Source organism: Bos grunniens, chromosome 1 (genome assembly GCF_055505025.1).
Source record: "Bos grunniens cultivar Pamir isolate PY7600 chromosome 1, Bosgru_T2T1.0, whole genome shotgun sequence".
NCBI lineage: Eukaryota > Metazoa > Chordata > Mammalia > Artiodactyla > Bovidae > Bos > Bos grunniens.
In genome coordinates, this window is record NC_141165.1 from 27,829,914 (window position 1) to 27,850,397 (window position 20,484).

General features: G+C 38.8%; 1 protein-coding gene across 2 annotated transcripts in view; it reads right to left on the reverse strand.

The window, feature by feature from the left end:
* The window catches only part of COPB2 (coat protein complex I subunit beta 2), a 32,974-nt gene that overhangs the window by 2,076 nt on the left and 10,414 nt on the right, over positions 1-20,484 (reverse strand). The window contains exons 3-17 of one of the 2 annotated variants that reach the window (XM_086368374.1): positions 19,897-19,983; positions 19,567-19,693; positions 18,206-18,354; positions 16,247-16,393; positions 15,203-15,302; positions 14,401-14,543; positions 13,957-14,156; positions 12,516-12,626; positions 10,430-10,518; positions 10,231-10,337; positions 8,816-8,959; positions 7,813-7,943; positions 7,348-7,555; positions 2,765-2,875; positions 1,566-1,780 (exon numbers count right to left, since the gene is read on the reverse strand). In XM_086368374.1, coding sequence (XP_086224500.1) covers positions 1,566-1,780; positions 2,765-2,875; positions 7,348-7,555; positions 7,813-7,943; positions 8,816-8,959; positions 10,231-10,337; positions 10,430-10,518; positions 12,516-12,626; positions 13,957-14,156; positions 14,401-14,543; positions 15,203-15,302; positions 16,247-16,393; positions 18,206-18,354; positions 19,567-19,693; positions 19,897-19,983 — 2,069 coding nt within the window. Of the gene's footprint in view, positions 1-1,565; positions 1,781-2,764; positions 2,876-7,347; positions 7,556-7,812; positions 7,944-8,815; positions 8,960-10,230; positions 10,338-10,429; positions 10,519-12,515; positions 12,627-13,956; positions 14,157-14,400; positions 14,544-15,202; positions 15,303-16,246; positions 16,413-18,205; positions 18,355-19,566; positions 19,694-19,896; positions 19,984-20,484 lie in introns of both variants that reach the window. The other variant, XM_086368448.1, reaches the window with a different exon arrangement.

Sequence of the window (20,484 nt, forward strand, 5' to 3'; positions counted from 1 at the left end):
ACTTAAGAGTTTAGGTCTGATTATGCCACCAAATAACTCTCTTCAGAATTTTTTGGGTTTTTGAATAATTGATAAGAAAAGTAGAACCAGACTTCCGTGGTGGGCCAATGGTTAAGAATCTGCCTGCCAATGCAGGGGGGATGTGTTGCAGGGCAGCTGAGCCCATGTGCCACAACTATTGAAGCCCCCATGCTCTAGAGTCCCTGCTCCCCGGTGAGAGAAGCCATCACAGTGAGAAGCTAGTGCACCACAACTATAGTGGTCCTCACTCACTGCAGCTGGAGAAAGCCCCTGCTCAGAGACAGACCCAGTGCAGCCAAAAAACAGTGGACCTATTCTTGTTAAGTTGCTCGGTCGTGTCGGATTCTTTTGCGACCCCATGGGCTGAAGCCCACCAGGCTCCTCTGTCCATGGGATTTACCAGGCAAAAATACTGGAGTGGGTTGCCATTTCCTTCTCCAGGGGATCTTCCCAACCCAGGAATCTAACCCATGTCTCCAGCATTGGCAAGCAGGTTGTTTACCACTGAGCCACCAGGGAAGCCCAGACCTTTTCTCACAGGTATATAAATGTATGCATGCTGTTGCTGCTGCTGCTGCTAAGTCGTGTCAGTCGTGTCCGACTCTGTGCGACCCCATAGACGGCAGCCCACCAGGCTCTGGCATCCCTGGGATTCTCCAGGCAAGAACACTGGAGTGGGTTGCCATTTCCTTCTCCAATGCATGAAAGTGAAAAGTGAAAGTGAATTCGCTCAGTTGTCCAACCCTTAGCGACCCCATGGACTGTAGCCCACCAGGCTCCTCCGTCCATGGGATTTTCCAGGCAAGAGTACTGGAGTAGGGTGTCATCAGATCTTTTCATTAGTTGACCATTATGAAATAAAATGCAAAAGTATTCATTAATTTTGCCTTACAGACTTTCTGAACCTCACAGTTCATCATAAAAACTTTGAATGTGTATGTATTTTATACCAAAGTTTTTATGATGAACTGTGAGGTTCAGAAAGTCTGTAAGGCAAAATTAATGAATACTTTTGCATTTTATTTCATAATGGTCAACTAATGAAAAGATCTGATATGTACTAACTGCTACACTTTTGAAAATATATGACATTTTAATGCTTTAAATGCAAATCTAAAAGTAACTAGCTAGTAACTAGTAACTAGCATCCTGATCCCCCTTTTGGATTTTTTGTTGTAAACAGATCAGAATTATTCAATTTGGGCAAAATCACCTGCCATTCAGGTACCAAATGACAGCCTCTTGCTGTCATTAAATAAAATACCTTAGCCAGGAAGTGGCAGGGCTATTGAGAAAGGGGTTTAACATTTCTCTTCTCTGAAGCTCAACTCTGCTCAAACATTTAGACAAACTGTGGTAAAAGCATCCTTTGCTGAAGCAGCCCTGTCCCCCTGCCTGCTCCTACCAGCAATACCCCCTGGCCAGGCATGTTCACTCTCCAGGGTTTCCTCTTCACGTTGCTCTCGAAAGACCACCCTCAAAAGTCAGTGCAGACAGTGCTTCTCATTACTCTGCCTGCCTTTAGACCGTGGGTTAATACTTACTTGCCCTGTAAAAAGTAGCTCATGAATGCCACATTATTCTTGCCGTCTCTCTCTGCGCCCTCTGCTAGCTTGTTCACCATACTAGCATTACCAGAGGCAGTGGCCAAAAGCAGCAGACCCCCATAGTCCTGTGCATGATGCAGGCACTCCTGGGCTAGGCCAAACTGGCATTTACTAATGGCAAGTTCAGCAAGCTGTTTCCACTTCTGTTCTGACTGTAAGAAAGAGTTTCCACATTAAAATATCTTTTAAATCAACATCTGAATTTCCAATACCAACATTATTCTGTTAATCTGAGCATTACTGTGCTGACAATTTTATATTTTCTATAATTATAAAATACATGTTTTATGTATACTGAGCTGTGCTTGTTAAGTTGGTTCTGTCAATCAAAATAAGAACAGAATGACAAAATATGTAATTAGGAAATGGAAATTATTCACATACACAAAATTAATTCAAACACAAATCAATTTTAATGCTGTATGAATAATTAGCCCATTATATTTTTATCTTGTAATTATATAGTGAAACTAAAACTAATAAGTTTTCAGGTGATTAGATTGTAATTTAAGGAATGATTTATAACCCTTTTTTAAAAAGAATAGAAAAAAAGATTTTATGTCCTTAAATATTTAATAATAAATATTATTTCTGTCATTTGGTAGTGTCTCAGAAATCAAATAAAATGCTGCTCATTTGGATAATCTTAACATAGCTAAAATTTCTTTAGTACATCTGAAATGAATTCACCTGTAAAAGCTAGACTGAAACCATAACTGGAGCCCTCAATATAGGATCCATAAAAATGTCATTAAATTCAAAATGTCAGAACCCTTCTTTAAAACTAACATCTTCCTCACTAGTTTGGGATACTGACACATTACTGCTTGTCTGCATTATTTGAGAGTTCCAGATTCCTTTATCTACTATCTTCCAGCTATTCTTCTCTTCCAAAATAGATCCCATGTTAAGATTAAAAAAACAAAAAACTTTAGCTTAAATTAGAATGCTAAGAATATATTAATAAGAATATAGAATTAATCATTTTTAAAAAGACCAAAGAGAGGCAATAACCTCACCAAAATTAGTTACTAATTTGCATTTCAGAAAAGTTAAATAACACAACCTACACTAAACACATACAAATATCTACTGACCTTTCCATCAGTTACAAAAAATGATAAATTAGTACATACCTCTGCTTCCACTGCTAACTGGTATGCAATTTTTAGTTCTCCAAGCTGAAGAGCAAGTTCAAAGCGATGCTCAGGGTCTGTGGAAACTGTAAGAGCTTGCTGCTTGAAGCCCTGAACAGATAAGATATGTGTGTGTGTTTATGTACAGCAAAACCTGTGTGTGTAGTCTACATATACAGTGCACACACATGGCAAATAATCCATTTTCCCCTCAAAACTAAATACGCTGCCGACATTGGAAGCCCTGTTACTTAAACAAAAGTAACAATAACAACAACTACTCTTCAATAAGAAGACAGAAAAATTAAGGAGCCATTAAATCAACTGGTAAGAACATACAGGAAAGACAAAATTCAGTTGCACGCCTGTTTTCTAAGCATGGAAGCTGACCAATGCTTGATAAACTCAAGTAAAACAACAACTAGTAAAATTTAGAAGTATAAAAGTAAATATCAAAAATGATTCTAGAAAGTTGACTGGCCATTTAAAAAAGAAAAGGCACAGTAGTGTACACCTAGCTGTCTGTAATTGCCCAAGCTGGGCCTTAGAGATCTAGTCCTGGGCCTCAAAGAAAGGAAAATCAAATGTAAAACTTTACGATTTTCAATCATCCGCAGGTCATTTAGCAAACATTTTGCCTTCAGGTCCAGACACTGCCTGGGTGTTACCTATGCCTTTACTGTTGGTCTCATGTCCAGTTTACTCTTCAGCAAGTATTCCAGAGGGCAGAAGTCTAAAACCTCCTTCCCATGCTCCAGTCAGCCATCAGAAACAAGCTTTTAAGCCAACTACTATAATCACTATATTAGCTTCTCCCACAATACGGTGCTGATGGGGTCTGCCCTATGGGCAAATTCTTCAGCTCCAGGGGATTGGTATAATGAGACAAAAAGTTCAAGCTGCAGAAGACTTCCTCAGACTGAGGGTGAATGCTGTTAAGTCAGGATGCAGAAATTGGACAGTTCTGTCTCACTAAATAGTCAGCATGGCTGTATCACTGTGTTCAAAATAAGTTCCCAGACTATACAAGCTGCCCCTCCCTCCACTCACCCCTGAGGTACAAGGTAACAAGAAATTCTGAATAATCTGCATTACTCCTTTTCTCCCCTAGCACTAATGCAGACAACATACAATCCAAGAGTGGAGGATAGATAATCCATAGTACTAGTCATATATAGGTGAGGGCGAAGCAAATGAAATGAGGTGGACTATATATGTTTACTTTTGTTTTCCACCAAATCTCCACTGAAATGACACTAAAGGGATTCTTCTTTAAAGCACAAACTCCCAAGGACACATAAAAAGGCAGAGGAGAAATCAGTCTTAATAACAACACTTTGTGAAGCTTGAAAGCTGGTGAAGGAGTTAAACTTACTGAAATAAACATTCAGTTAAAACACCAGAGAAGACTAAACCAGGAGTCAAGACAGCATAGAAATAACTCAATTCACACCTCAGCTGTGTCTCGTGAAGGGCAGTGTTAAAGCCAGCAAAGAAATCAAACTGCCTAGGTCTATATAAGAAGCAGTTAGACACCCCAGGTCCTCACGCCTCCCCACATCCTCTCAACACACATGGAAGACGAGGCTTGATGTCTAGAGAAGGTAAACTAGAGGGTCTCCAGCCTGAGGGATACCTACACACCCAGAAGGAATACCGAGTGGCAAAAGGAAAACAGGAGATTATGAGAATGGATACTTAACTAAATGTTTGAAATACTAAATACTGAGACATCAAGCTGTACTCTACCCACCGCACCCCCACCCCCACCCCCAGAATGATGGTGATTGGGGAGCTTCTCTGTAAACTAACCCAAGGGGCTAGACTTAAAAATACTAAAATGTCAATGAGGGTCATATGCCAGCCTGAGCAGTGCTTGGTACAATATTAAGTGCTCATTAAATTTACTAAATGAACAAATTCATTACATGAAGAAACTGACATTGAGGTTTCCCAATCAATTGGCCCAGCCACATCACATATTTTAAGTTCATACTCAATAAGTTCACCCATGAACTCAGATCTTTTGACCTGCTTCTTAGACCTCCACTCTTAAAGGAGTGCTCAAAGATCATCAGATACCTGAGGAAAATCTTTAAAAGGAAAGACAGAAATCAAACCAATAATAGCAGGACCAGTAACAGTAATCTGAAGAAAGCATACCAATAAGGGAAAAAGAAAACTCCAACTATCACTTATACCCTAACAGAGGGTATGAAGAGAAACTCTGATCAATAAACAAGATTTTAAAAGTCCAAGAATAACAAAATGAGAAAACCAGTGCCAAGAAGTCCAACATCTGAATAACAGTTCCACAGAGAGAATATGGAAAACATAGGAAGGAAATCAACAGAAACATGATTCAACAAAATCTCTCAAAAATGAAGGAATGATCTTCCAATTAAGAGAGCTCATCTAATACCTAGCAGAATGAATGATGACTGACTCCTAAGCCAGGGCCCACCATCATGATAACATTACAGAACAACAGGAGCAAGATCCAAAAAGCTTCCAAAGAGAAAAAAACAGATCAGGCACCGAGACTCAGGAATATAAATGGTTTAGACTTCAACAATAACTAGAAACCAGAAGACAAAATAGAATTTTTTCTTCAAAATTCTGAGAGAAAACTATCTCCAACTTAGAATTCTATATCCAATTAAGTGGCCAAATATGTTCTAGGGTAGAACAATGGCACTTTCAGATATTCAAGGTCACAAAAACATTTACTTCCTATCAATAAAAAACCCTTTTCTCAGAAAACTACTGAAGGACATACTCCAGCAAAATGAGGGAGTAAACCAGGAAAGAAGATAGGGGATATAGGAAACAATGGCTCAAGCCGAAGGGAGGCCCCAACATGATGGGGAGGGGATACTCATGATGAGGGAAAAAGTCAGCTGAGCCTGAAGGAGACTGAACACACTGAAAGGAGATAGCAAGGAAGTCTGGAGAAGCAGCAAAGTAGGAAAAATAACCCTAAACACATAGAGAAATAAGCAACGTTAATAAAAGAATCAGTTATTAACTCAGGGAAAACAACTGAAAAAAGGGGAAGCTATAATATGGCTCAGCTGTCAACAGGGTTTAAATAGTCATAATAATATAAACAATGGATACTGATCTAATCAAAATTATGATGTAACGATTTAATTGGCATGTAAGTTGTTGAAGCAGGGGGAGTGAAAGAAAGATAAATTCTTCATTTTCTACAGAGTGGGAGGTCCCAAAAAATACCTAAAACTGAGAAACAGCAATATAATAAGCATGTTGCTACTAAGTCATGTCAGTCGTGTCCGACTCTGTGCGACCCCATAGACGGCAGCCCACCAGGCTCCTCCGTCCCTGGGATTCTCCAGGCAAGAACACTGGAGTGGGGTGCCATTTCCTTCTCCAATGCATGAAAGTGAAAAGTCAAAGTGAAGTCGCTCAGTCGTGTCTGAGTCTTGGCGACCCCATGGTCTGCAGCCTACCAGGCTCCTCCGTCCATGGGATTTTCCAGGCAAGAGTACTGGAGTGGGGTGCCATTGCCTTCTCCATAATAAGCATGTTAGACATGTGGAAATAAATGCCAATAGTCAGCTAAAAGAATTAAGTGATTACCACTAGGGAGCGTAAATGAGAGAAGGGAGAGGGCTGTGTTCTCCTAAGCCTTCCAAAGCTTTTGTGCACGTAACTTGGATTTTAAAGCAGCACTTTTCACAAGAGTCAGAAACAACTGAAATGTCCACCGACAGAGGACTAGATAAAGATGTGGTACATAGATACAATGGTATACTACACAGCCATAAATAGAATGAAATAATGCCAGTGGATCTAGAGATTATCATACTAAGTGAAGTAAGTCAGAAAGACAAAGACAAATATCACATAGTATCACTTATATGTGGAATTAAAATATGGCACAAATGAACCTATTTAAGAAACAGAAACAGATTCATAGACACAGAGAACAGATTTGTGGTTGCCAAGGAGGGGAGAGGGACAGAGATGGACTAGGAGTTTGGGGTTGGCAGGTGCAAACCATTTTGTACAGAATGGATAGACAACACCCTACTGTACAGCACAGAGAACTATACTCAATATTCTGCGATAAGCCACAACGGAAAAGATTATAAAAAAAGAATGTATATATGTGTATAACTGAGTCATACACAGCAGACAGGCACAACACTGTAAATCAACTATGTTTCAAGAATAAACAAACTCTGATTATAAAAATGCTACTTTAAGGAAAACGCTCATCACTAATGATAAATTTTATGTGTATTTTACAGAAAGAGAGAAGCTAGCTAGGATAGAGAAAAATACAGCACAGAAATGAAAATACTCATAGAATGGAAAAGAAGTCTAGAGAAAGGGAAGACTAATAAATCACCTTCAACATATAAAGGGGATATGAAGGACAATGAGAAAGGAGAAGGAAGCATATTACTAAGTGACCTAAATTTATAAGAGAAAGTCCACTGCCATAAGGAAACAATTACAGTGACAATAAAGAAAGAAAGTTCAAACTCATACAAACATTCTTTCAAATTGCTGGCTTTAAAAACACACATAAATAAACAAACAACCCCCCTTACCTGCTTTTCCAAGAAGTGTGCAACTCTGGTCCTCTGCTCTTTCGGGATGGTCGGGAGGACCTTATCGGCCATGCTGAAGTCCCTCCGCATGACGGCTGTCTGGTACTCCAGCACTGAAACCAGCAGGGAGTAGCTAACGATGTTCAGTTCCTTATCCCCCAGATAAAGCCTGTTGTCTTTAGGAATATAGCCCAGGAGATACATTGTCCTGTAAGAGAAATGGAAACTAATTTAGAATTAAGCCCAGATCAGTACATACTCTCTCCCTCCCTTCTTCCCTCTGCTTCTTGCTCAAAATCTTTTCATTTGATTGATGCAGTTTTAGTTAGCAAATTGCCACCTATTAAAACCATAACACTGAAAAACCAGGCCTATCATTGTTACAAGCCAGCAACTGGTTTTATTTTTAAAGTATACTTTTAAATTTAGGATATTAATAACAAAAGCAAAACGATAGTCAGCTACCTGTCCAAGTGGGCAATGGTGACTATTTCTCCTCCGACATAATAATTTAATCTGTTCACAGAACTTGTGTAAATGAAGCAATCGCCTACCCACAGCCCTGTTTTCACAATTTCCTGAATCTCACCAAGAACCTACAGAAAGAAAATGAAGCCTGTTATTATCTTATTCAACAACAAATAACAAACTTTCAATAACAAAAAACTGAATGTAATTAGGGGTGATGGATAGAAAAAGAGATGCAAAGAAAGAATCCTATTTCAAGAAAGAAAATCTTTCTTGGAACGTCTATCTTCTTTCTTCATTTAAGAACAGATTCCTGAATGAGCATCTATAAAGTCTTACTGTTGAGTTAAAGCTATAATCTAAGAAAGTGCTGATTGAAATTTCTAACATACATGAGACTGGCATAATAAGTATTTCACAAAATCTTCTAAGACACCTCTACCATGGATGATTTATCTTTATATTTGGAAGTTCATTTAATTTATTTTTTTAAAGATAATTATAGACTTTCAATTTATTTTTTAAATGGAGGAAAATTGCTTTACAATATTGTATTGGTTTTTGCAGTACAACAAAGTGAATCAGCCATAATTAATATATATATCTTCTCCCTCTTGAGCTTCCATCCCTTCCTCACCAAGTTCCACCCCTCTAAGTCATCAGAGAGTACCAGGATAGGCTCCCTCTGCTTGAAAACCCATTTTAAATAACTCTAACTAAACTGTCTTAGGATCGTAACAACTTCTAACTTCCTTACTGAAAAACTGTCAAAGCTGGTCTAAAGATTTCCTATAATCAAAGCACAAATCTCTTTTAACAAATACTTTCAGACCCTGATCTTTGAGCCAAGACTTTAATTTCCACATTTTACCATAACTCCTTAAGTGTTTATTAAGTTTTCCCAAACCTAATTTACAATAAAATGTTACACTGAGTGAAGTTCAGCTGTAAGTACATAATTTGTTTAAAAACAAAGCTAAAGTTTCACTGATGCAATTACCTCAAAACCATCTTCAATGCCATCTTCAGTAACTCCTTCATGTGTTTCCTGTGCAGCCAAGACTTTTTCTGACAGATATTTAAGGATAAAAAATGACTCCTCAGTTGCAATACAGACTAGCTCTCCAGAGTCAGACCAGAAAATCTGTGACATGACAAACAAAAACACAGATAAATGATTTTGGAGTCTATGTGAATGTGACAAACTGCATATGCTGTTTCCTACAAGATTTATCTTCTTACATTAGAATAAAAAGTAAGCACTTAATCTGATACACACACACACACACTTGGGAGGTTGGACAGGGCGCTGCTATTTTATTTACAGAAATGGAAAACCCTAGGGAGGCAGGAAGGAGCGCTGGCAGTAAGTGCTGGCAGTAAGTGAGATTCAGAGGAGTACAGACTATTTCTAGCTGCTCTACAACAGTGTCTCTCCCTCCCCCCCCCCCCCATTATGACCCCCACACCAAACCTTTTTTAGGCATTTTTTTCCCACTTTCCTTTATGAAGTTTTAATATCACAGATACTACACATCTGAAAGTGAAAGTTGCTCAGTCGTGTCCGACTCTTTGAGGCCCCATGGACAGTAGCCTACCAGGCTCCTCTGTCCCTGGAATTCTCCAGGCAAGAATACTGAAGTGGGTAGCCGTTCCCTTCTCCAGGGGATCTTTCCAACTCAGGGATCAAACTCAGGTCTCCTACGTTGCAGGCAGATTCTTTACCAACTGAGCCACCCAGGACGCCCACTATCCATCTATACATTATGTAATACATAAACATACACACAGTTTACAAACACATAACATGTATGAACATATGAACATCTATGTTTTATAGATAAAATAGAGTACTTTTTCTCATCAATTGGTTTCAGGAACCGATGTCTGCCCCCTTGAGGATGATGCCTCCCTTGCTGAGACAATGCAGACACTAGCAATCAGAACCAGGACCCTGGGAGATATCTGTCTCCAGAGATAACTTCCTGACAATGAAAGCTCTCAAAGAAGCAGGCAGATCTAAAGGTAGAAAACCATCACTGGTGAACGGCCACCTAAAGTTTAAACAGCCGTTATCAGATAACGTAGGCAAAGGCTTTCTGAACTGAGTGGGAGACTTGCAGGTCTTGCCACGTGAAGAACTCATTGACTTTTCGTCTTCAAAGCATTAAAGCCATTTAAAATACGACTAGCACTTGGCATTTGTACAACTCTTTATACTTTTCAAAAAGCCCAACATCTACTACCTTATTCAAATACCCCAATCCTCCTTTTAAAAGCAATCCCGAGGTAAATGGCCCCATGTCCATCACAATGGGACAGGGACAGCAGGGTACCAGGGTATTTCTTGGCCTCAGGGACCCAGAGTTTGTCACAAAGAGGTACATTCCAAAAACAGCAAAGACGGAAGCTCACGTGTTTGGGTTGAATTTCAATTCTGCGTATGAGTTCCGTATTTTCCCAGTCATAGAAAGCTAAACCATTTACAGACCTGACTCCCAGTAAGAAGCCTCCATAGATACCTACAAAGAACAACAAAATATTTTCAGATCTTTAGATGTTTTTGTGGCATTACAAAGTTTCTAAAATTGTATCATATATAAACAGCACTTACTTTCAGCTCCAAAGTCTGGTTTAAATGATTTTTTTTCCTTAAAGTTCTTAAATATCTTTACAACACTGTTGCTCTCTCTTATTGCATACCTAGGGGGAAAAGGAAAGCAATTATAGCCTATTACATATGTACTACACTGTAATTCCACCAAATATTACAAGTATCTTCAAATGTATTTAAGTAGTGAATTACACAAAAATATAAAATTAATATCTGAAGATTCACTAATATATTTTTTTCCTAAGAGATCAGTGAACTGCTTACAGTTGGACAAATAATGAACAGGCTTCACAATGTCTATTACACAAATTACTAGGGCTTACAAACCATTTTAAAAGATCCAAATGTCCTTCAACAGGTGAATGAGTAAACCAACTGTGGTCTATGCATACAATGGAATACTACTCTGCCAAAAAGGGAACCAGTTATTGATCCATGCAACCGTAAGTTGCTGTTTAGTCGCTCAGTCGTGTTTGACTCTTTGCAACCCCAGACTGTAGCCTGCCAGGCTCCTCTGTCCATGGGATTCCACAGGCAAAAATACTGGAGTGGGTAGCCATTTCCTTCTCCAGGGGATATTCCCAGATAAGAGATCAAACCTGCACATATCCTGCATCGCAGGCAGATTCGTTATCACTGAGCAATCCGGGAAGCCCATGTAATAACATGGATGCAGCTCAAATACATTATGCTGAGCAAAACAAGCCAAGACGACAAGTATATACCGCACAACTCCACTGATGAAATCCTAAAGAAGACAAATCTAATCTAGTGGGGAACAAGGGTGGGGTGCTGCCTATAAGAGAAACAAGGGGATTGTTTTTGAGGTGACAGAAATGTTGACTGTGCTGGTGGTTACAGGTTACATCCATGTGTCCAAATTCGCTGAAAGATACACTTAAAACAGTGCCTTTTATTTTGTATAAATTATTCCTCAATAAAAAGTAACTTAAAAAAACAAAAACTTTTATAAGTGGCTCACTAGGTCAGTCATGCTTAGCAACAACTTATAAATTGTGTATACTCTGGCTTCTCTCTTGGAAGGGGGCTATGGCTGGATATTCAAGAGTATTATGAGAAAGGGATGGAATAAGTACTTTGCTCCAATAGGAAAGATGCTGAACAGGGAGGGCCTGGGCTGGATAAACCTGAAAAGAGGGAACTATCAAAACAGAGGGAGACGTGTGCTGAGAGAGGTATGGCAAGTCACAAACCATAACCGTGCTCACGGTAACAAAGTACTTTTTAGTATATGGAACTGTGCATAAATGAGTTTATTTAGGAAACTGATGAAAAGATCTTACCTCTCAGGGACCTTTTTGTTAAAAACTAAAAAGCATGCATCTTACTGAGCAATGCTGAGGCCTAAGTTGCCCACTGTTGGCAGAAGAGGCAACACAAAATACGGAGAAAACAAAACCAAGAAAACTATGAAGATGTAACTCAGTGTGTAGTCTGGAAAAAACCAAAACCCCCATGTTTATTACATGCACCAAACAGGAATCAAAAAGGAACCAGTCAGTAAATATCTAGTACAATATTGAGAGGTAGATTTTTTTCTGTTTTTAACGAGACAATTTTATGAACATTTTGAATTCAGACAGAATTTAAGAATGGGAGATAAGTAACATCATCATTTCTGTGATGTTTTATCACAGATTCATTAAGTTTTTATCATGATTACATTAGAATCTAGTATCTCTCCAAGTGGTTCAGATGAGGGCAGCAGCAGCAGCTCAGGATGCAGGTTCTGAGGGGGGAGGTGGGACCTGCCAAGGTCTTTATCTGAGGGACTACTCTGCCTTCAGCCCTGCCATGGGCTCCACCAAGAAAAAATAGGTGTTGGGTCCCCAGTTTATTATTGGGTCAGATTGAGTGAGCCAGCTCAAAACCGAGTATAAAATGTTAAATGCAGCTCATGCTGCATATTTGCCCCTGACTAATCCTCCAACACAGGTCTGGTGAGAACTGGTCTTCAACATGGAGAAGCACAGCCTACTGAGCCTTGCAGACCTCTTCAATACAGCTGCATACAGAATGCCCACTGGTTATCAGGGGCAGCTGATATGACACAGACAAAACTTACTCTGAAGAGTCGTGGGCCCACGCGAACTCCTGGGCAGACCCAAAGCTCTTGTTCCTCAGTGCCATTGCCGTGTAGATGATGTACTCGCCGTCACCACACACCACAACAAACCTACAAGTTAGAAAAGCCAGGGTGGGGAGAAGTACAGAGGACCAATGACATGCAGAAGTTAAGAAACAATGATTTATCTTGTTTCTAATATGGTGAAATATTTCTAATAACAAATGTTAGTTCAGTTGACTGTTACAAATGAACCTAATATCTTTTAAAGTTATATATTTCTTGGAATACAGAGCTAGACAAAAATACTACACCTAACAAATCAAAAGCAGATTATGAAGATGGGGTTACTGCTGAAAATATTATTGCAATGGCCTCTCTTACAAACAAAGGGTCAGGAAGATAAGAAAGGCTGGAGACGTATAGGAGAGGACTCCAATAATTCAACTAGCATTTGTTGAGTACTCAGATACCTGGCATTTTGCTCATTACATCTACACAATAAGAAGGCATGACCTTCTTGCAAGGCTACCATCACTTTAAAGCTGATCATTCAAATAAATGAAAATATCTTACCCCACTTTTCAATGACTGTTAAATTTATGATATTTGTAATAAACAGGGTATTTTTAACATTTGATAAGAAAAAAAGAATGTTGCATGGTCAAAACTTTCTCAACAGACATATTGGCTGTTATTAGACTGCCAAAGGTGAAATGTAAAACTTAAGCAAAAATTGTTTTATGATATTAAGGGGAAAATATGTAATGTGTTCTTATTCTTCATAAGAAAACTTTATTGCAAGTAATTATGGAGACCATTTACTGAACAAGGCAGCATACTTGGTTTATATACTTGGTCTTTTTTAATACTCAGGACAGCATTATAAAATGCTCAGATCTACTTTAAAATAATTTTTAAAGCTTACACGTTTAAACTCATTGTATGAGAAACAAGATGTTCAGTGCTTTACAAATCTTAAGGGAGAAACAAAGCTGATGGTACAAATTACAGAGAAGAAGCAGAATTATTACCTTTCCCAAAACTTTTTCAAAAGACAAAGACCTCACAACTCTTCTTAAGAGCAATGAGTCAGCAAATATGTAGAGAGCACCTACTAAGTCTTGGGTAAAACAGGATTCTTGCCCTTGAAAGAGCATAAGGACATGTCATATGGACGCATACCAACACATATGAAACAGAGTCAACACAAACTATTTCACTGTTCAAAACTGTGTAGTGGGAAAGGCCAGGAAGGCAATTATGCTTCACTGTGCATGCAGACAAGATCAACAGGCCTGGCTGCCTGCCACTGTGTTGAGGACTGTGAGGCAGGGCAAAAGCTCCATGAGGAATGCGCATCACAGGCAGGGCTGCGAGACAAGCTGTGGATATGCAAACACACACAGAGGTCCAGAGGGAGATTCTGGTGGTAGCTTACCGCCCGTTAGGATTGTGCTGAATAGTCTGAGGGTATATTTCACAACTGCCCATATCTTTTACTGCCAGTGGCAGTCTTTCTCCATCTTTAATTTCAGCATCTCCCATTGCTTTTAGGTTGGCCTGCTGGACTTCTGAATGTTTGGCCCAGATTATCTTTCCATTGGCATCCATGGACATGGCAGGTTCCTCCCGACCAAGCTGGAGGAATGACAAATGACTTATAGCCACAAAAAGGAGAACAAATGAAACTACAACAAAATAAACATTTTCTATTTTCATTTAATGGAGGGCTCCTTTCTTCCACTTAACTCTCCTCGCCAGTACCTAATCTCTTTTAAGTACATAGCTCAATGACAGAGTGCCAGTTTAACAAAGCTGGTGACTTAGAAGAAAACTGCTCCCCCTGTATACCCTATTCAGAGACAGTGCAATGAGAGATTACCTTAACAATGATGCTCCCTTCATCATAGCCCAAAGCAACGTTATTGGACCCTCGCAGGCTGGCCACACACCATACTCTCTCCATTCCATAATTCAAAGTACTCTCAAGGCGATAGGTGCTTGAATGCCAAATACGCACAGTTCCTGAAAAAACAATGTGAATCAGCCATTTGACTTGAATACCCAAAAGTGAACTGTCAGGTGGACCAGCCACGTGGAAGTCTTTATATTCAAACACAACACACTTCCTGGAAGCTTCATTTTTGATCTGTAGTCTGTGACTTTATAGAGCAACATAAACATATAATAGAAAGTACATAACAAGCTAAAACAAAGAAATGTCATTTTTATGTGTGAAATAATGACAGGATTCCTGGGTACAGTGCCTACTACATGCCAGATGCTTTCTATGTTATTTCTCCACATCCTTGCACTATGATCCTATGAGGCAGGTATATCTATTCCCATTTCATAATGTATCTAAACCACACATCTATGAAGTGGCAGAGCCTGAATCTGATCCCAGGATTTCAGACTCCAAAGCACAGGCTTTTTCCGTCTTCCCCTAGCACTTCTAGGTGTCCTCTTATGTACCTAACAGAGTCAAAACACATCAGAATCATGATGATGATAATGATAGTAACAATGTCCTTGTACTCTACTATAGCTTAAGTAATCTACTCTATTAAAAAATAGCAAAATCTTTTGAAACTTCCAATGAAAGTGTAGGGCACTAAGCTGGCTTACGTATCCACTCAGCAATGAATGATAAGCATAGGAATAAATATACATTTCTAACTTACCATCTTCTGAACCTGTGATGATAATGGGCAGCTCAGGATGAAAACTGGCACAAGACACATTTTGGGCATGTCCCTCCAGTGTCTGTACACAAGTTTTATTCTATAGTCAATACACAGAAAACACTCTTATTAGTGGAAAACAATAACTCATCCTTAATTTTCCCCGAGCACAGATACACAATCAATGATAATGGTCATAAAAATCTAAACAGTATTCAATACAGAGATTTTTTAAAGAGAATCATCTTATTGTGTACACGTTTTCTCATTATTTGATAGTACAGGCAAAAGTAACTATCATATTTAAAGAAGAAAACATACACACACACACACCCTGAAAGAGCTGGTTTTCATCTAAGTATCAGTGCCCCCATTTCCTAAGATGTCTTTAATGTTTTTATCCTGCATTTAAACACAGATTTGAGTATCTCACGATAAGTGGTTTTCTAGGCCTCATTTTATTAACTATTCGTGGTTATTTTGATGTGCTGCTAAGTCGCTTCAGTCATGTCTGACTCTGTGCGACCCCATAGATGGCAGCCCACAAGGCTCCCCTGTCCCTGGGATTCTCCAGGCAAGAACACTGGAGTGGGTGAGAAACAAAAAAATTAAAATTTAAAATCTTGGAGATAAAAAGTGTAGAAACAAGAGTTCATAATCAGGTTTACAAGAGTTTATGTGGCAAAATGATAGCACTATTGTGATGTCTGACATTGGTCACTAGTGTGCTAGTTCTGAAATACAAATGGAAGTCTGCCAATGAGGGTACCAAAGGATATAAGAACTCATTTTAATTAAAACCTTGAAATTTCTCACTTCTAGTAGTAAATGAAAAATGAACATGATGGCATTTTATTTTTAAACTCTTAATAAGCATTTGTTGTTATTTTCATGGGGAATTCTGAGACCACAGTTTAGGTGCAATTCCTGATGCCTTATTATTATGCTCAAAACAGAGTTCAACAACCCAAGTTTGAACTGTCCTGTAAGAAACAGTGAGACGTACATCTAACATAAGGCAAGTAAGCTATGAAAAAACTGTACCTGATAGTCCCATATTTTCACAAGACGGTCATCTGCTCCTGAGATGAGGTATGGCTTGTCACCACCACTGTAGTAATCAATGCAATTCACACCTTTCTCATGTCCCTCCAGAGTGAAGTTTGGGGACGATGAGCCCAGCTGCCACACCTTCAGAGAGCAACAGCATCTGCCAGTCAACATGGGGCCTTCATTTCAGAAGGCAGCTCCACCACACCCCTGACAGGTCACAGAAATGCCAAAGCCCAGCAGAGAAGCTGAAGAATGCTCAGTTTTTCACCCACGTGTTTGGGTTCTTTCTCACTTTACTTGAATTTCCAGAGGGCAGAATCACTATGGCATTCTCTGAAATGCCAAATTCCAGGCTTTATCCTTAGAGATTATGATTCAGTGGAACTACAATGAAATTCAGGAATCTAGATTTTCAACAGACACCCCAGGTGTCTTGACTTTGAGAAACACTACTGTAAGGGTAGGAAATGATGTTATGAGAGAGTTATTAGTAACACAAAGCTAATGAAAATGGACTTAGTGAGATGTATTAAAAGGAAAAAAATTACTGCTTTAATCAAAAAATTTCAAGTATGAAAAAGCAGTCAAATATTACTACAGCACTGCTATTGAGCTTTATCTTTACAAATATTTATTTTGTATGACCACTTCATGGGAGGCCCCGTGGGGAGTACAAAGATATGTAAACAAACTTTACTAGGGCCAAAGGTAAGACAATTTTGTCCTCAAGTTATATCGAATTTAGTGAAGAAAGTTTGAAACTAATTACAAAGTTTTCAACCTATGTCAAAAACAAGGATAATTTAGTAAAAGAAAAATGATAATAAAGTAATTCAAAGCCCTAAGATATTCAACATGTACTATTTAATAATAAGTTGTCAAACAGAAGACAACAGTTTATATAAGTTAAAGGAAAACTAATAAAAATGTTACATAGATGTAAGCCTGTTCATGTAAGCGAAGTTAAATCTATGCATATGGAAATATTTTAAATACTGCAGTGGGAAAAGGAATATATGTGCACTCACTGCAACATGCATCTAATACAGACAGGGCACTGTGCTGCTTGCCAATGTGTGTCTGCTTGTGGGAGAAGGGTAACATACGGTTCCTGCCCCAAACATCAACATTTCAGGAATAAAGATTTCCCATTATTATTCAGCAGGAAGGCCATAAGAGGCCAAAAAGAATGGAAGGAATGGGATGAGAATGGCTCTGTCTAGGGGTGAAATGGATGTCTGAAGGGAGCTTCTCAGAGTAAATAACTGCTAAGCCTTGAAAGATGAGTAATTCTCCAGAGGAAAGAAATCAAAAAGGGAGAATAAAGAATACTGTAGGCAGAGGGACCAGCTGAATGAGGTAAGGTTCCGTGAACATTCATGGCTTCTTGAGAAAATGGTGAGGAGACCAGGTTTACAGGACATGACTCCTAACATTAGCTAAGGTTGGTCTTGCAAACCCTTGTATTCCACACCAAGGCATCTGGACTTTACCCTTAGATTGGGAACTGACAAGACGGAACCCATGTTTTAGAAAGATAACTGGCAGTGGTATGGAGAAATAGAGTAAGAAAAAGAGAATGGAGGCAAATGAAATAGATTAATAATCAGCAGAAGGAAACAGCAAATACACTAACAAAGAGGAAAACAGTGACCTAGAGAAGACACAGGCATTTTCTTATTCTGGGTTTGCAGAGGTTTAAAACTCTTACAATATACTGCTTCCACATGGAGAAACACCCCTCCATTAAGAGCACTGAGTTGCCACACCATTTTTCTAAACAGAATATGCCCTTCTGAATCAAAATAAGAAGTCCTATTTTGCTTCAAAATGAGCTTTTGAGGGAAACTTCTAAGATAGGAATAACTTTCTGGGAAGACAGCAGTAAAATACCTAACACAATTATATCTCACCAACAAGCATAACTGACACAAACAATGGGCATCTTACCTTGATTGTCCTGTCCAAAGAAGCACTAGCAAACTGGTTGTTATCTTTAGGGTTGATCACAATCTGCATTACATAATGGGTGTGTCCTTCAAACACTTGTGAGCAAGACCATTTTTTATCCCAGTCCCAGAGTTTAATAAGCATGTCATCTAGACCAAAAGAAAGTCTCCACTTAGTTGCAATATCTATTTCTTTCATTCAGAACTAAGGTGCAGAATCTCTGTGCCTTTTTAAGGAAGAAAATCTAACACAAATCATATATTCCATGACTTACAGACACCGAATCAGAATTGAACAGATTTTTTCAACATGCTTATTCTAAGAATACTTTTAACTTTCTGAAGAATGGAGATAAAAGAGATTACTAATAGCAAATATACAATTTTCATGGAAAAAATTTAAAATAGACTCAATGGGTTTTACAGAATGATAAAAGAGTAACAAGTTTAATTAGAGTCTAAGTATGACTGAATAATGATGACAATGACTATTTCAGAAACAAGCATTTCCCTTTTAATCAGTTCAGTTGCTTAGTCATGTCTGACTCTTTTAGACCCCATGGACTGCAGCACGCCAGGCTTCAACTGGTTAAAAAAAGTTCTGAAATACTTCTCAATTTCTAACTTAAAAATGTTTCAAAGAGCTATTACCAATTTAGTGCAACTTGTTTTACTGCTACTGCTAAATCACTTCAGTTGTGTCTGACTCTGTGTGACCTCATAGACAGCAGCCCACCAGGCTCCCCCGTCCCTGGGATTCTCCAGGCAAGAACACTGGAGTGGGGTGCCATTTCCTTCTCCAATGCATGAAAGTGAAAAGTGAAAGTGAAAGTGAAGTCGCTCAGTCGTGTCCGACTCTTAGCGACCCCATGGACTGCAGCCTACCAGGCTCCTCCATCCATGGGATTTTCCAAGCAAGAGTACTGGAGTGGGGTGCCATTGCCTTCTCCGGCAACTTGTTTTAACTGCCTTCCAAAAAGCTCCACTGCTTTATACATAATACCAAGGTGCAAACTAGTCTGAATATAAAGATAAAACTGACTAGAGTATATGGCAATCTGCCAAAAACTCACTCACTCAGCAGGTAAATTAGCTTTCTGTTCAGCAGATGTTCCACATCTAGACCTTCAGGTCTTCCCTGACAGGAATCAGAGCAACTGCTACACAAATCCTAAGTAGAGCTGACATGCATTAAAATACAAAAGCAAGCAGCACTGATAGCATGTTAATGGATTTAAATAGTTTAAAGGCTGCTTGAAATCAGAACTCTACTTGTAACAGCAGTAAATGAATTGCATGTCTCACTAAATGAAAATGAATTACTCAAAGAGACCTACATGACCAATAGGGGTCATCTCTTACCACTGCTGGTTAGAATGAAAGGCTGGGTTGGATGAACAGCAATACAGCGAATGTAGTCTGAATGTGCCTCAAACATATGAACTCTCTCCAGAGTGTTGTAATTGAATACTCTAATCTGCATGTCATCCTAGAAATGAAAATTTAAAAACCATCATTACTCTTATGAAGTAAACTACACAAAAAAATATACTATAGGCTCAAGGTATAAAGTTCAGGCTTCAAAACATTGCACTAATTAACAAAAGAAAGCAAGAATCAAAATTCTGCAACTCATTTAGGTAATCACTGACCAATTCAGAAATGGGATTAGAAATTCATATGCTTACTTACCGCTCCTGTTACAACCCAATTCTTCCTTGCAACAAACTTTGCAGCTCGGACAGGAAGATCACATACTTCAAATGTTTTCACCAGTGTCTTAAAAATGTAACAAGAACATACCACTTTGAGTTATGAAAAAACAACTGAAAAATCTTTTCTGTTATATTTAAAACATCCAATTATTTAGATCACTTCTAATCTTAAAAATATTCTCTAGCTAAAATATAAAAGCAGTCGAATGGAAAACATTGACCAATCATCTTTTCTTAAACAGATTCAAACCTAAAATACTTATAAAAGAAAAAAGAAAGCAAATATCCACAAGATGAATCTCCCCATCCTCTGTGCTCCAGTCCTTCCCTACTTCTCTAGCCCCATCCTTAGCTACTCTTAGCCTTACCTTTGCTCCCATTCCCTCCACCTGAAAACCCACCCAAAGAACCTTATACTCCACTTTTACAACATAGCACTTTCATAATTACATGCTTAATGTCAGTCTTTCCTGCTAAGCCCCCTGAGGGTGGGAATCTTGTTCACCACTGTATACCTAGAGCCTAAGAACAGCGGATGAAAAACAACCCATGTGTAATAAGTATT